The sequence below is a fragment of the Ziziphus jujuba genome, chromosome 11 (assembly GCF_031755915.1).
Source record: "Ziziphus jujuba cultivar Dongzao chromosome 11, ASM3175591v1".
NCBI lineage: Eukaryota > Viridiplantae > Streptophyta > Magnoliopsida > Rosales > Rhamnaceae > Ziziphus > Ziziphus jujuba.
The window spans coordinates 5974560-5989305 of record NC_083389.1 but is presented as its reverse complement, the minus strand read 5'-3'; the positions used below and the strand labels follow the sequence as shown (position 1 = coordinate 5989305).

The window sequence follows — 14746 nt, the reverse complement described above, 5'->3', positions numbered from 1 at the left end:
CTAAATTGTTAAATTGCACGAAATGTTACGTCCCCAAAAAAAAAAAAAAAACTCTATTTTCTTGTTGATCTTTCGATATAATTATTAATGGAGGGGAGTCTGTTTATTTTTTATATTAGAAGATAAAATCAAGTGAATAATTTTAAATTATATTAACTCGTGATGCAACGAATAATCATTTTATTATGTATATTTTCTCACAAAAGAAATAAGAAAAAGATTTGGTCGTTAAAAAATAATAATGAGAAGAAAATGACATCATATAATATAATATATATATATATTAATAATGTTTGCTTTAATAAAGAATGATAAATAACAGAAAATTCTATTTTGCTTTCGTAATAAAGTCATAATTTATTTTCTTTGCCTTCTATCTCCATGAGTTGCATAGCTTACCGACAAATACGAATTATTATTCATTAGTTCATCTAACTAAAATTCCACTGGAGTATACTTTCCCAATTTGTTATATTTGTTTGGTAAAAAATAATATTTTTTACCAATCCAACAATTGGTAGAAAGAAATCTTTATCCGTGAAAAGGACACTCAGAAATCCCGTAACCAAACACCTCGAAAACTCACTGGCGGGAACCGTTTCCAAGTCGAACCGTACCGACTTGAGAGAGAGTTTTCAGGCTTGACAAAAGGAGTTGTGGCTACTGGCGGATTCCAGTTGCCAGCATATTCCGGCGAGTGACGCTGAGATGATGACGATGAGGAGGAATGGAGAATGGTACGCGGACGTGTCGATGGACGAGAATGGCGTCGAGGCAAATCCTAGGAGTGGGAGACCCAAAGCCAGAGGCCTCAGAGCTTCAACCAAATCCCTAGCCCACTCCAACCTCCTTCCCAACTTCTATTATCCTCTACGTTGTCAGCTTTCCTTCTCTCTCTCTCTCTCTCTCTCTCTGTGCGATTGTTTTTCTGATCTCGTTTTCTACATTGCATATGCATTTCCAATTTTTTTGTAATTGCTTCACTGTTTGGTTGTGAAGAAAGTGCCAAGAAAATACCCTTTTTTTTTTTTTTTTTCCCCAATCAAAATTGACTGCCAAATTCATTCTACTTTAATACCTTTTGTTTGTAATACTTAATCTGCATATCAGAGCAGTTATATCATTCTGCTTCTCTGACTGTAACAAATAGGTTGTTCTTAATTTTCTTTATAATGTTTGGGTTAATTTTTTGAGCACAGCTGTTGAGGGATGGACTGTATTGGTAACTGGTATTCATCAAGAGGCAGAAGAGGTTGATCTTCTCAATATATTTGGTGAGTATTGGGAAGTGAAGAATTTGCAACTGAATCTGGACCATCGCACTGGATTTGTTAAGGTAAGCAAAAGAATTTCATCTTCACTTTCCTTGTAAATAAATCTTGGATGGTTCTTGTTTTCAATATACATTTTATGTTATAATTTATGTAATTTGAGGGGATTTTTGACTATGGCAACTGAGCTTGATAAAAGCGAAAACAATTTTGGAAATGCAAGGTGGTTGCATTGCATTTTTTCGTCCTTGAAAGAGAAAATTTTTGAGTCCATGAGGAGGAGTTGGCAAATTGTAGAATTTGCAATTATATTTTAGGAATTCTAATCCTTAAAAACATCCTTGAAACGTGGTGAGATTCAGATCAACAGATTATAGATGCCTGCTAAAATTGAAAAGGAACCAATGTTTGAAGGAACCCTTGAACTAAGATTTTATAGATGTAATACACTTGGTAGCAATGGTGATGTCTAACTGTTTATATGAAGATTTGTTTTTTGTTTTGTTTTTTTTTTTTTCTTTAAGTGATGAATTCTGTATATAGATGATAAATTGCAGAACAGTGTTAATCTTTTGGATTTCATTCTTTTGAAGATTTGTATACATGATATGTAAATGACAGTATTTTCTCGCTCATAAAGACTTTTTTATTATCATCGCTATTATACTTTTGGCTTGAGAGAATTCGCAGTCTTCTTTTTTCTGCTCGCTAACAGCTCAAGTATTTCCAGGGGTTTTCACTCATTGAGTACGAAAATTTTGATGAAGCTCAGACAGCAATAACTGAATTGAATGGAGCACAACTTTTTGGTCAGACCGTCTCTGTTAATTGGGCTTTCAGGACTGGTCCCTTCAATGGCAATAATTCAAGAAGGTTTGTTTTCTTGAATTATATTCTTCTCATGCTATTTGTAAACCTGAACTATTATTTTGTTATATTGTAAGAGAAGGAGCTTATCTCCTCCTCTATCTTCTGTTCATTGACTATTATTAGCTTCTCTCCCCCTCCATGTTTCCTTCCCTCTTTTTTGTAGAACACCGACTTTGACCCGTTCAAGGAGTCCAAGGAGGAGATACTAGTTCTGTTCGACTTTTCATCTCAGAATATGGAGAACAAGTGTGTGTTGAGGACCATTTTTAACATTCTTCCGCATGTCAAATGGCAACCTATGAACTGTATAACCCATTGCTATAATTTCATTACTCACAATTAGGTGTACATGGTCAATATTGGAACCTCTGTATGGCACTTGTTAAAGATTTTTCTATTTCAGACAAGAATAGGGTCTATATTGACTCTTGGAAAGTTGTGAAACATTGCTATTGTTAATTGATATGATCAACTTCTTATGTTTCCAAAGGATTATAGAGAATACCATAATTCAAACAAAGTTATTCTCCCTAGTAATGCTTCTTTATACTATTATTGCAAATGCACAGCTCTTATGGAGAAATAGGAGACAATTAATGTTAACCCACCTGCAGATCAGATCGGTTGGTCCATACATGCCTAGGTGGTCCAATTGAATGCCTGCGATTGAACATGGAGTGTCTTTGAAATGCTTTGTGTTTTCATTCAGCTTCTGAAAAGGTTTATAACATGCTGCTCCATTGCCCTTTACGTCGTTTTCCAAACTCTTTTTCATAATTAGACGCAGGCTTTCCAATTGGGATGGATTTGTTTTCACCCTCAAATCGATCGCAAAACCAAACAAAAGAAATCCGTAAAGGGGGAGAAAACTTTTCTGTCCTTGGATGTATACCATGGCCACTCAAAAGGTGGTTGTCGAAGAATCATTGGTATTCAGCTTTACTTTTTTCACTTTTTCTTCGAAAGCGAAACGTCACGTTTCTTTACAAAACAACGACATAGGAGCTCACTTTCTAATTCCAAATCCCAACCACCACGAAATAAAGAGATGGACACAAAATGTTGTGTAAAGTCCTTATCTTGGTAGATCGTCTTTCTTTGGAGAATCCCTTTCATGTACACGGAATATTGTGTTGCTTTGGCTATTATACTAATGTCCTTCTCTCCTAATTGTAGTAGGGTCGTAGGTAAGGTACACTAAAATGTTTGGTAGTAACCCTTTCGATGAATCCTTTGGTCGAAAACTGGATGTGCGTTATCCTTAAACCACCTTTCTAGCAATTCGTGGCCGTACTATTTGAAGTATAATACTGTTAATTTTTTCTTTTTTCTTCTTATAAACTCTCATTCTTTTTTATTACAACTTGGGAGAAAATTTTACTTAGATTCAGATTTAAATTTTAATTTAGAGGTATATACTCATTAGTTTAACTACTAGATAAGCCTACCAATACAAAGTCTCTCTCATTACTACCAAACAAAAAAGATACAAACTCTCTCATTCGTTATCTATATGAATTTTGCAACCATCCAACCAATTTATGGTGGATTAAAATACTTGCACAACAAACTGGCCCCCACCGTAAATTAAAGAAACACATTTTTAACAATTGACAAAACCACGTGGATGGATTCCAGACACATTGGAATTTGGAGGTAATTAATTAACAAAACTATATGTAATATTAGGGTCCTACAAGGCCTAAATCTTGAAGTGTGTACAAGCGGAAAAAAAAAAAAAAAAAATTGACTTACGCACTCAATCAACTGAACAATTTTGATGTAACAGATTCATTCATGCATCTTGTTATGTCTTTTTGGCTTACATGAATGAACTTCATTATGTCGGCAAACACTGCCTAATTATTTTCTCTCAATTACTAATAATTATCTTCTCGTCCGATCCATGAGTTCTTAGACCAGGTGGTGATTGTTTGTAAATATGACTTAAATTAATTCTATCCATCTAATTACAAGGTTTAAATTTTATCATTATTTCATTTATATTTATATTTTAAAAAAAAATTATCATTAATTTCTTTTAATTTTTAATATATCAAATTTATCAATTTGTAATGGTTAAATTTAACTGCAGAAGATAAAAAATAAATTAAAAATCTATATTTTATAATTGAATAATATTATTAAAATATAATTTTAATCTTTAGCTATTAAAATAAATTAGTAGAAATTGATAAAAATTAAAAAATTAATCTTTTTTCAATAATTTTCAAAAAATATATAATAAATAATAAATCTTTAAAAATATAAAATTTAATTAAAATATAACAAAATTAAAAAGTAAAAATAAAATTTTTGGTTGCATGTATTAATAGTATTGCGGTTGAATTATTGATTGAAGTAATAATAAACAAAAATAAATAATGATAATTTATAGGGGCCAAAAAAAAAAAAAAAGGCTCGTGGGCTATTATAGGGTATTAGGTGGGAGATGAGTAAGCAATTGACAACGTAGGTGGAACATGAAGGCTTGTAAATCGGGATCAGGTCCCCCCACAAAGCTAGAACATGTAAATCTATCACCGAAACTCATAAATGGCTTTATCACCTTTGGTGAATGAGTGACTAATTGATGACGTTTTTCGCATATACATCTTATCAGTGTCGTATACGGCAGTTCCTTTCCTAGTCCCTGCCATTGAAAGCGATTGCCTGCTCATCTGCATCCTCTTACTTTCCCACTTTCCAAAGCACCAAATCGCTACCTTAGCTATCTACATAAACGTATTGATCAGAGACTTACAATATTGCCAAAAATTAAAAATAAAAATCTACTTTCAGATCAACTCAATATACTTGTATTTATTATCGTCCCCCGCGACCTTTGTAGCGCTAACAACAGATAAACATAGAGGCAAAGACACAACCCGATATATATCATATAGATAACATGTTATGTATGTTTTTCGATATTCGTTAGAGGTACATATTAAATTAATTTTTTAATAATTAGTATTAGGTTTTAAAATCTTAAACATCTAAAAATTCCAATCACTCCATCACTTATTTCAAAAAACTAACACGTATAAAGGATCAAAACAAACTATAAACTGGAATGTTAGTGTTTTTAGAATGTATTTATTTATATATCTATCATACTTGTCCACTTCCAACTTTTATTTGGAACCACTTGACTTATACTAGGCTGGGAATCGATGTTGAGCGTGTAATATTAACTTCACTGTGCCAGCATATGCCACTAAGGATTGGACAAGTGAACTATATTATTATATAATTTGCGTAGGATTTGATGTCGACTGGTGTACTTGTTTGGCAATGTCTATATATCTTATCTCAATTGGATAAACATCATAAACTAGATCCCGTCTAGTCGATAAATCAGAGAAAAATTAGATCAGCAAAACGGTTATATGAGTTAAGATGAGTACAAACTCCACCTATCTTTTAAAGTATCCATCATAAAAATCTATTAAGTATAATAATACAGAGGTGGAGCTGTGCTTTGGCTTGGGGAGGCCATGCCCCACAAGGTTTTTGAATTTTTTTTTTAATGTAATTTTTTGGTTAATTTCTTTTAAATTGGCTTTTTTACCCTTTTAAATAAAATTATTATATTATAAAAATAATATTTATCATCACATATGAATATCATCAATAAAATCTATGTATATGTGTAAGTTAAGTTGTTGATTAGTGCTTTATTTTTCTATGTAAGAATTTAGTTTTTTAAGTTGTTGTTTTAGTTGAGATAATTTAGTTTTATATGTCTTTGCCTTATATATGCTTTTGATTTTTAACAATATATAGTTTTTTGGATTTTTTCAAAAGTATGTAGCAGTATTTGTATTCCTTTTTTTAATTATCAATTAGGAAATAAATAGTGCTTTATTTTAAAATAAATATTTGAAACAAAACTTATAGAATCTAGTTTCCTTTTTTTCCTTCCATGAAATTTTATTTTATACTAATTTTCTATAAAATTCAATTAAAAATTTATTTGTGTTGGTAAAATTTTTGTTTGGTAAAAAAATTTTGTGTTATTAGCCTATTAATTAGTTTGGAGATTTAAATTTTTTGTGTAGTCTCCATATAATTTTGTAAATAATAAATATTTCCTATTGTTTGTGTATATATTATTGTATATATGAATTTAAAAAAATTTATTTAGTAAATTCAGATTTGTTAAAAATAAATTTGGACCCCACAAAAATCATTTCCTAGCTCCGCCGTGTAATAGTATAATATTATATTGTATATAGATGTTCCATTGGCTTTTTCCGTAGACATACGTATGTCCCTCTTATCACGGATTTCTTTGACAGAGACGGGCCACAATGACACCTAACCGCTCATGAAGCAAACAATTTCCATTGATCTCCCCCATAATATCCGATACCTCTTTCTATACTTCACTTTCTATACTTTGTGATACAAACGAGTGTATTTAATTAAATTACAAAACTAAACTTTAAATTATGTTCAAAATTAGAAAGATATATAATATCCCTACTCTTAGCAAAAAAGAAGTAACTCTACTCCTAACAAAAGGTTTATCCAATTTAATGCGAAAGAGAAATAAAAAAGAAATCATATGTTTTTAAGATTTTATGAAAAGTAACATTTACCATAAATATTTTATGCTTATTATAAGATATCCATTATATGTATATATATATATATATATATATATATATTTTATGATGGTCATTGTCGTCCAAATTATGATGGATGATATATGTAGTCCATCAAAATATGATGTAATTCTAGTATATATGTATTTTTTATTACAATGTAATTCTGGTGTTTTTGTTTCACCGCTTCTCTAAATTTTGGTATTTACCATTTTCTTCAATCCATCTTGGATATATGATATTAAATGTGGGAGAACATTTAATTCATACCTCTTCTGCACTCACACAATTATCATATTATAAAATGAAATAATGATTTACCAACGTACAACTTTTTTAGAACTAGATATAGACTAATGAAGGTAATGAATTATAGCTTAATCATGAGTAAATATGGTTATTAATTTACATAAGGAAGAAGAGAGTATATATTTTTGAGAGTTTTATTATAAAAAAGAAAAAGAAAAAAAAAAAGGTAGTTGAATTAATGCGAAGGACAGAAGTAACAATGTATTACCCAAAAAAAAAAAGAAAAAAAAAAGATATAAGTGGCAAATAAAAAATAATTTTTTATATTTAACCATACTATCACTTAAATGTTTCAATCTCACCCCTGTTGAGAAAGAGGCTAGCTAGAGAGGAAAGGAAAGATACAACTAGAAAGAAATAAGTAGGAAACAACAAATAGGCTGATCTCAACACCTTACACCCCTCGCAATCCAAAGAACAGTAAATGATGAAATCTGTACAATAATTTATTAGATCAATCAAGTTCACTAATTTAGTTCATGTAAGTACAAAAATTTGGATATGATGTGTCACTTTTTTATTAAAATTTGGATATGATGTGTCACTTTTTTACTACTTTGTTTAATTTTATATGCGAGATTCAATTAATTTCCAACAACTAAAAGTTTAATTGTTTGACTAGGTACCAAAAAACTTAACTATACTGTTTATTATTTAATTTATTTAAAAAAATTATTGTATTTCTAAAATAAGAAATATCTGAGAAATAAATGTAACATTATTTTGTATTTTTATGGAAAATAATCCTACATAACATCATTGAATACTTAAAAACATAATAATAATAATAATAATAATAATAATAATAATAATAATCATAGAAAGTGAACCATAACCGTTCATAAAAAGAAGAGACAGATAACATACACAAAAACTAGCTAGCAAGAGTTCACCCCCTTTTCGTGAAAGAATCTTAGGCTTTAGACTCTGCAACTCTACGTAAAACCAATAACAATAATCATTTTTTTATATGTATATATATAACACTCTTGCTACCAAAAAAATACAAAAATAAAAAATAAAAATAAAAATGGAAATAAGAAAAGCCAGAGGCGTAATTGTCGATCACCAACACCACAATGGCCAACCTAGCCTACTAATTTATTTAGGACATTAACAAAGAGCACATGGGTTGCATAGAGAAGTGGCTCAGAGTTATTGATTTGTATTAATTAAATTGGATAAACCTTTTTATCAACCAAATGCATCTGTCCAGGTCCCCCAATCCCCGCTTCTTCATTTTTTGTTTTTTCACCAAAATAATAATATGTCCACACTAAAAAGTTTTTAATTTTTTCCTTTTTTTTCAAAAAAAAGAAAAAGATTTATTAATTATTAATATACAAGTCATGTTTGCAAAACTAATCAAGCTTAAAGACAAACATAACCATTCAAGTCCCTTTCATTGTTTTGAATTTCCAAAAAGCTGCAATCTTTTTCCCCTATAAAAATTCCACAACCCCAGCTCACAAAAAAGAATCCACATAGCGAAAACCCTCAGCACCATAATCAACATGGCTAACCATGGGAATTGCCAATCCCAAGTTGTGGTGGTCCTTGTTCCATTGCCAATGCAAGGCCATCTCAACCAGCTCCTCCATCTCTCCCGTCTCCTCTTGGCCTACAAAATACCAATCCATTTCGTTGGCACCGCCATACACAACCGCCAAGCCAAGCTTCGCGTCCATGGCTGGAACCCAACTTCCTTTTCCGATATCCATTTCCACGACTACTCTATCCCTTCTTTCCCTTCCCCTCTTCCCAATCCAAACCAGAAGTCCAAATTCCCTTCTCATCTCCAACCTTCTTTCGAAGCCACCCGCCATCTCCGCAAGCCCGTCGGAGCTCTTCTACGCGAGCTTTCGTCCAACGCAAGAAGGGTGGTCGTCATCCACGACTCTCTCATGGCTTCCGTCGTTCAGGATTTCGTTTCCTTAGCCAACGCCGAGTCCTACATTTTCCACAGCATCTCTGCATTCGCCATGTTCTTGTATTTCTGGGAGTCAACGGGAAAACCACCTCTGTACTCCACCAATAACATCGTCCCAGAACATATCCCGTCACTGGAAGGTTGTTTCTCAGCCGAGTTCTTGGATTTCATAGCATCGCAGCACGGCTTGCAGAAGTTCAAATCCGGGTGCTTATTCAACACCAGCAGAGTGATAGAGAAGCCATACTTGGATTTGCTGGATAGCATTAACAAAGCGAAGAAGAATTGGGCAATCGGGCCTTTCAACCCGGTGAATTCGATAATAGACAAGAAATTTGTTAGGAATAATAATAAGAATAATGGTAAACGACACAAGTGCTTGGATTGGCTCGATAAGCAAGCGCCGAGATCAGTGATCTATGTGTGTTTCGGAACCACAACGGCCTTGACGGAGGAGCAGATCAAAGAGATTGCATTGGGATTGGAACAAAGCAAGCAAAAGTTCATCTGGGTATTGAGGGAAGCGGATAAAGGAGACGTATTCAATGGAGAATTCAGAAAAATGGAGCTTCCGAAAGGATACGAAGAGAGGGTAAGAAGTGTGGGGATAGTGTTGAGAGATTGGGCTCCACAGCTGGAAATCCTGGGCCATCCATCGACAGGTGGGTTTATGAGCCACTGTGGTTGGAACTCGTGCATGGAGAGCATCACAATGGGGGTTCCAATTGCAGCTTGGCCAATGCACTCGGACCAGCCAAGGAACGCTGTTTTGGTGACCAAGTTACTGAAAATAGGCAATGTTGTGAAGGAGTGGGGGTCCAAGGAAGAGAAGGAGGACATGGTGACCGCGACAACGGTTGAAAATGGTGTGAAAAAGTTGATGACCTCCAAAGAAGGGGATGAGATGAGGAAGAGGGCTGCACAATTGGGGGTTGCTGTTAGGCAGTCTATGGCTGATGGTGGAGCTTCTCGCATCGAATTGGAGTCTTTCATTTCTCATATCACTAGGTAGAATATTAGCTAAGCTTAGTTTGGGTTTTAATTAATTAATTGCATATGATCATATAATATATATATATATATATGTATGCTATTTTGGGAAATGTCTCAAATGATACTGAACATGGGATAGTAAAGTATAGGGCCTAGAAGCTGTACAACCTAGGTCCCCCCCCCCCCCCCCCCCCAACACGCACACATATATGTATGCAGGCAATCCTCTGAAATCTTTGAGAGTTGAAATATGTACATAGAAAGTTTCATTGGTTTACATAGTTTAGCACCCATCTACGTTACATCTCTATCGTTGTGGTCCATCAAACTTTTATTATTATGTTACATATTATTATTATTATTATTATTATACAATATGAATTTCTTTCCGTTTTGAAAAATTCAGAAATTCTATATGCGCATCAACCATGAAGTACTCGTGGGAATCGTTAATTTTCTTCAAAGTTTTGCATATCTATATTGTACTTTTTGAGACTGAAAACGATTTTCTTGACAAAAGAAGTTCATACACTTGAAAAAAAAGGCCTAATTGTTGAAAATGACTTTGAGAGGTAAGACTAATAAAAAAAATGTGCCTACCTCTCCATATTATCAGATTCGGCATTTTAACATTATTGATATTATTATTAATCTGATTCGAGAGGGAAATTTAGAAGGTAGAAATGTAGTGTCTCATACTCACAATCACAACCGTATAGATGTGAATATAATAACAGCCATATCATTCAACTAACCTTAATTAGTTGAAAAAGTTCAGAAGTTTAGAAAATAGAAAATTGGTGCTAAAATCAGCATCGATCCTTATTTCCAGAAACATCTATGGATCCTCCCAACTCATGATATCATCAATTATTATATTAAAAACTTTTTAATTCTTAGCATTTATTCTGAACAAGGTATAAAAACCAAAAAACATTTGCATGAAAATAGAAGGCCTTAAATAATTATACAAGAAACAGAAAATGTTGATTTCATTTCAAAAGGGTATTTTATGTTCGGCTCACATCACCAATAAATGTACATTTAATTTGAAATTTTGAATCACTACCCCACACACAATTGCAGCAAATAAATGAAGATCAATATGTGTGTAGAAGAAGATCTAGAATAAAGATCCATTTTTGCCACCTGCCATTGCTATAGCTTCACCAGCATGAGCATGAGCTTCACTTGCCATTCTCTACCCGTCAAATCTTCAAGTGCATGCCAGCTAAGCCAATATTATATCTATCTTTTAATATATACCAGACCTAATAAACCTTCCATGGGCATGTGAAACTCCTGTAAGGTTTTCAGGACCACTAGAGTTTTTTTTTTTTTTTTTTTTTTTTTTTAATTTCTTATTATTATTATTATTTTTTTATTTTATCCTCGTGAAGAATGTTGTATATATAATTGCATCATCAATTGGTCAAGGGTTCGTCTAGTACTTCGTGATTTTCTTATGATTTACATGCTAAGGAGGAGAAACTGAAAGAATTGTGACTTTTCGATTTGTAGTTTCCTCTTTTAGAAAAAGTGGCGCCGCTCTGAAAAAGTATGGTTGGCCTTGCTAGGAGAGAGCACAAAACGACAAAAGGAAAAACAACCCAAGTTGTAGATTCCTTTGATGATATTTTATATTCCTTTGACATGTTCTAGTTCCATTATAAAAATAAGATTAAGTTATTTTATCAAAATATTTTTAATTTTTTCAACCTTTGGTTAATAATAAAATGAATATAATGACATACAAAATTTGTCTTTAGCGTTGTGTCGGTGTTTCTGTTTGGAGAAGGCTAAGGTTGAAAACTGCGATTTATCTTTTTCATATTCTAGTTGTTACTCGTTCAACTACTTTATTGTTTTTTTTTTTTTTAAGAAAATGAAATTAAAAAAAACAAAAATAACAATTACAAATTCTGCTGTCAGAGCCACTTGCAAATCCGATTACGAATTGCCAATGATTTTTATCACTGGTGGTTATGATGGAGTAGAGAAATTAGAAAAATAATAATAATGATGATAAAATAATGAAATAAAAAAAAATGAAGAAAAGTATCCCAAAGTGAAGTAAAGAATGAGAAAGTAATTTAGTCAACATATGAATAAGGCAACATATTAGTTGGTTTGGAATTGGAAAATGAAATACTCATCTTTTTTTTTTTCCCCAAGTGATTCCTATTACATAGTATAAAAATTATTTTAGGTAACACATTGGACATTTATTACATGTGATAATTTTTTTAAAAAATTAATTAATGATTTTGTGCTTTTTGCAATTCTAAAAGTTTACAATGATGGTAAAAATATATCCCACAAGACTATATGCTTGATTTTTACTTTTTCTATTGAACTCATGTTTTAGTTTGCACAATCAATTAAACTATTTTCACTAATCAATTATTAGTATTTACTTTCTTTATTATAAAAAAAAATATTACAAGTATTTACATACTTATATATTAAAACAATTTTACTCACTAATAATAAGACAATTCTAGACGGTTTTCGGTATTTGTCGGTGGCGGTGGTGTGGATATTTGAAGACCGGGCCTCAGCTGAAGCTGCTTTTCTCTTGTTTTGTGCAAATAAATATTTCCATACTTTGTATATTATTTTTGTATAAGATAAAATCATATGTATTGTAATATTTATACAAATGTATTAATATTAAAAATCATATGTATTCTAACATTTATACAAATGTATTAATATTAAAGTAGTATTTAAACATATCATCTTATTTACCAAAATATATATATATATATATATATATATAAATATATCATCCGGAAAGAGAGGTCATAATAAAATCATTGTATTGTATCCATTTTATTGTCGTTTCTTTATCCTAAAAGTAGTAGTACTTGAGTCACCGCCAACAATTAATAATTTTAAAAAACCGAAAAACAAAGTATATACGTGTTGGAAGTATCAAATCGTTAGCAATCGTTCTGTTTTGGTCAACAGTTGAGTACTCTTTGGTTTGTAACAAGTAAAAAAAAAAATATATATATATATATATATATATGTATGTATGTCATATAGGAAGACGTAAAACGATATTTTTTTCGGATCATATACGAATAACAATGCACGTAGCTGTTTAAACCACGAATTTCATCGCGAGATTCCTTTTCCCTTGTCTGTTCTATATATATATATGTATATATATATATATACACGTTAACTAAATAAAAGAAAAAATATATTGTACATATGGTGATTTATCTTTAACTGAGATAAAAAGAAATAGAAAACCTCATCAAAGATTGATGAATGGCTACTCAAAATTATGGCCTCGAAAAAGCTTCAGCCATTGTGTTGGTAGTGCCATTCCCTGCACAAAGCCATCTAAACCAGCTTCTGCAACTCTCCTATCTCATTTCTTGCTATGATATCCCAGTTCATTACGCTGGCTTTGCCATTCACAATTCCCAGGTCAGGACTCGATCAGCAAATAATAATGCTCTCATTTCTAATTTCTCCAAAATCCAGTTCCATGACTTCCCATTGTTGCCTCCCAATTCCAATAGCAACAACATTTCCTCTCCTGCATTTCACAAGCCTTCCTTTCAAGCCACCGTTAACCTTCGCCAACCGGTCTATGCTCTTCTTCACCAACTTTCATCAAACGCCAAAAGAATTATCATCATCCATGACTCTTTAGCTGGTCTGCAGTACAAGATTCTCATTCCATACCCAACGTTGAATCCTATTATTTCCAACCCACCTCTGCTTTCACTCATTTGTCCTTTTTTTATATGGCCACTGAGAAACCTCTTCAAAATGAAGCTGACAATAGCAACCCAATTCAGCTCCCATCTCTTGGAGGAACTGTAACTTCTGAGGCTGCAGAATTCGCTTACCAATTCCAATTCAAGCAATCTGGAGCTGGAGAACTCTACAATTCCTGCAGATTGATCGATGGCAGTTTTCTTGATCTTCTAGCCAAAGAACAGAGCAATAAAAAGGTCTAGGAAAGTGGGCCTTTACACCAGATTGAATTTGGTCCAAGAACAGAGCCACCAAAGACAAATGCTTGGAGTGGCTAGACAAACAAGCAACAAACCCTGTTTTGTACATCTCATTCGGAAACATAATTTCCATGGTCGATCAACAGCAGGTCAAACAACTCGCTGTGGGTTTGCAGCTAAGCGGGACAAAGTTCATCTGGGTGTTTAGAGATGCAGATGAAGGGGATGCATTCGAAGAAGAAAATAGAAGATTGGCTCAACTTCCAGAAGGGTTTGAGGAAAGAGTGGAAGAAATGGGAATGGTAGTGAGAGAGTGGGCTCCACAGATTGAAATTCTGGAGCACAAATCAACGGGAGGGTTCATGAGTCACTGCGGATGGAATTCCTGTTTGGAGAGCTTCAGCAATGGAGTTCCTGTAGCTGCTTGGCACTCAGACCAACCCATGAATGCTATTTTGTTGGTACCGTTGGAAAAATATCATATATGAATATATGTAAATAAATGTAGATAATTTAATACAAAATAAATACAAAATAAATAAAGCATTTTAGAACTTGTAGGTCTTTGAAATTGATTTGCTTTCTAGAAAGATTGACCGAGGTCTGTGTGATATCACAGTATCCTTAAGACGTTTTACGCCCACCGGTGCAGGATTAACGAACGTCTCCCATGATACAACGGCTATAAAAGCTTTCAGATTCAGCACCTCTGAAGCTTTTCTCTTCAAACACTCTGTATACCTTCACTTTACCACTGTTTTTTTTTTTTTCCTTTCTCTT

The 14746-nt window shown here is 32.7% G+C and overlaps 3 protein-coding genes across 3 annotated transcripts; all 3 read left to right on the top strand.

Moving 5' to 3' along the window:
• The first annotated feature begins 327 nt into the window (after positions 1-327).
• LOC125419417 (RNA-binding protein Y14-like) lies at positions 328-2633 on the top strand. The gene is made up of 4 exons (XM_048465293.2): positions 328-877; positions 1200-1336; positions 2002-2144; positions 2305-2633. Exons 1-4 carry the CDS (start codon positions 709-711, stop codon positions 2348-2350), a joined length of 495 nt encoding a protein of 164 aa, XP_048321250.2. The 5' UTR covers positions 328-708; the 3' UTR covers positions 2351-2633.
• A 5842-nt stretch (positions 2634-8475) lies between these two features.
• Positions 8476-10375, top strand: LOC107431606 (zeatin O-glucosyltransferase-like). The gene has a single exon (XM_016042574.4). The coding sequence runs from the start codon at positions 8578-8580 to the stop codon at positions 10003-10005; it is 1428 nt and encodes a 475-aa protein (XP_015898060.1). The 5' UTR covers positions 8476-8577; the 3' UTR covers positions 10006-10375.
• Positions 10376-13753: 3378 nt separating this feature from the next.
• Positions 13754-14454, top strand: LOC107431581 (zeatin O-xylosyltransferase). Its single transcript, XM_025066586.2, has 2 exons — positions 13754-13963; positions 14116-14454. The coding sequence occupies exons 1-2, from the start codon at positions 13754-13756 to the stop codon at positions 14452-14454; spliced, it is 549 nt and encodes a 182-aa protein (XP_024922354.2).
• Positions 14455-14746: the final 292 nt, after the last annotated feature.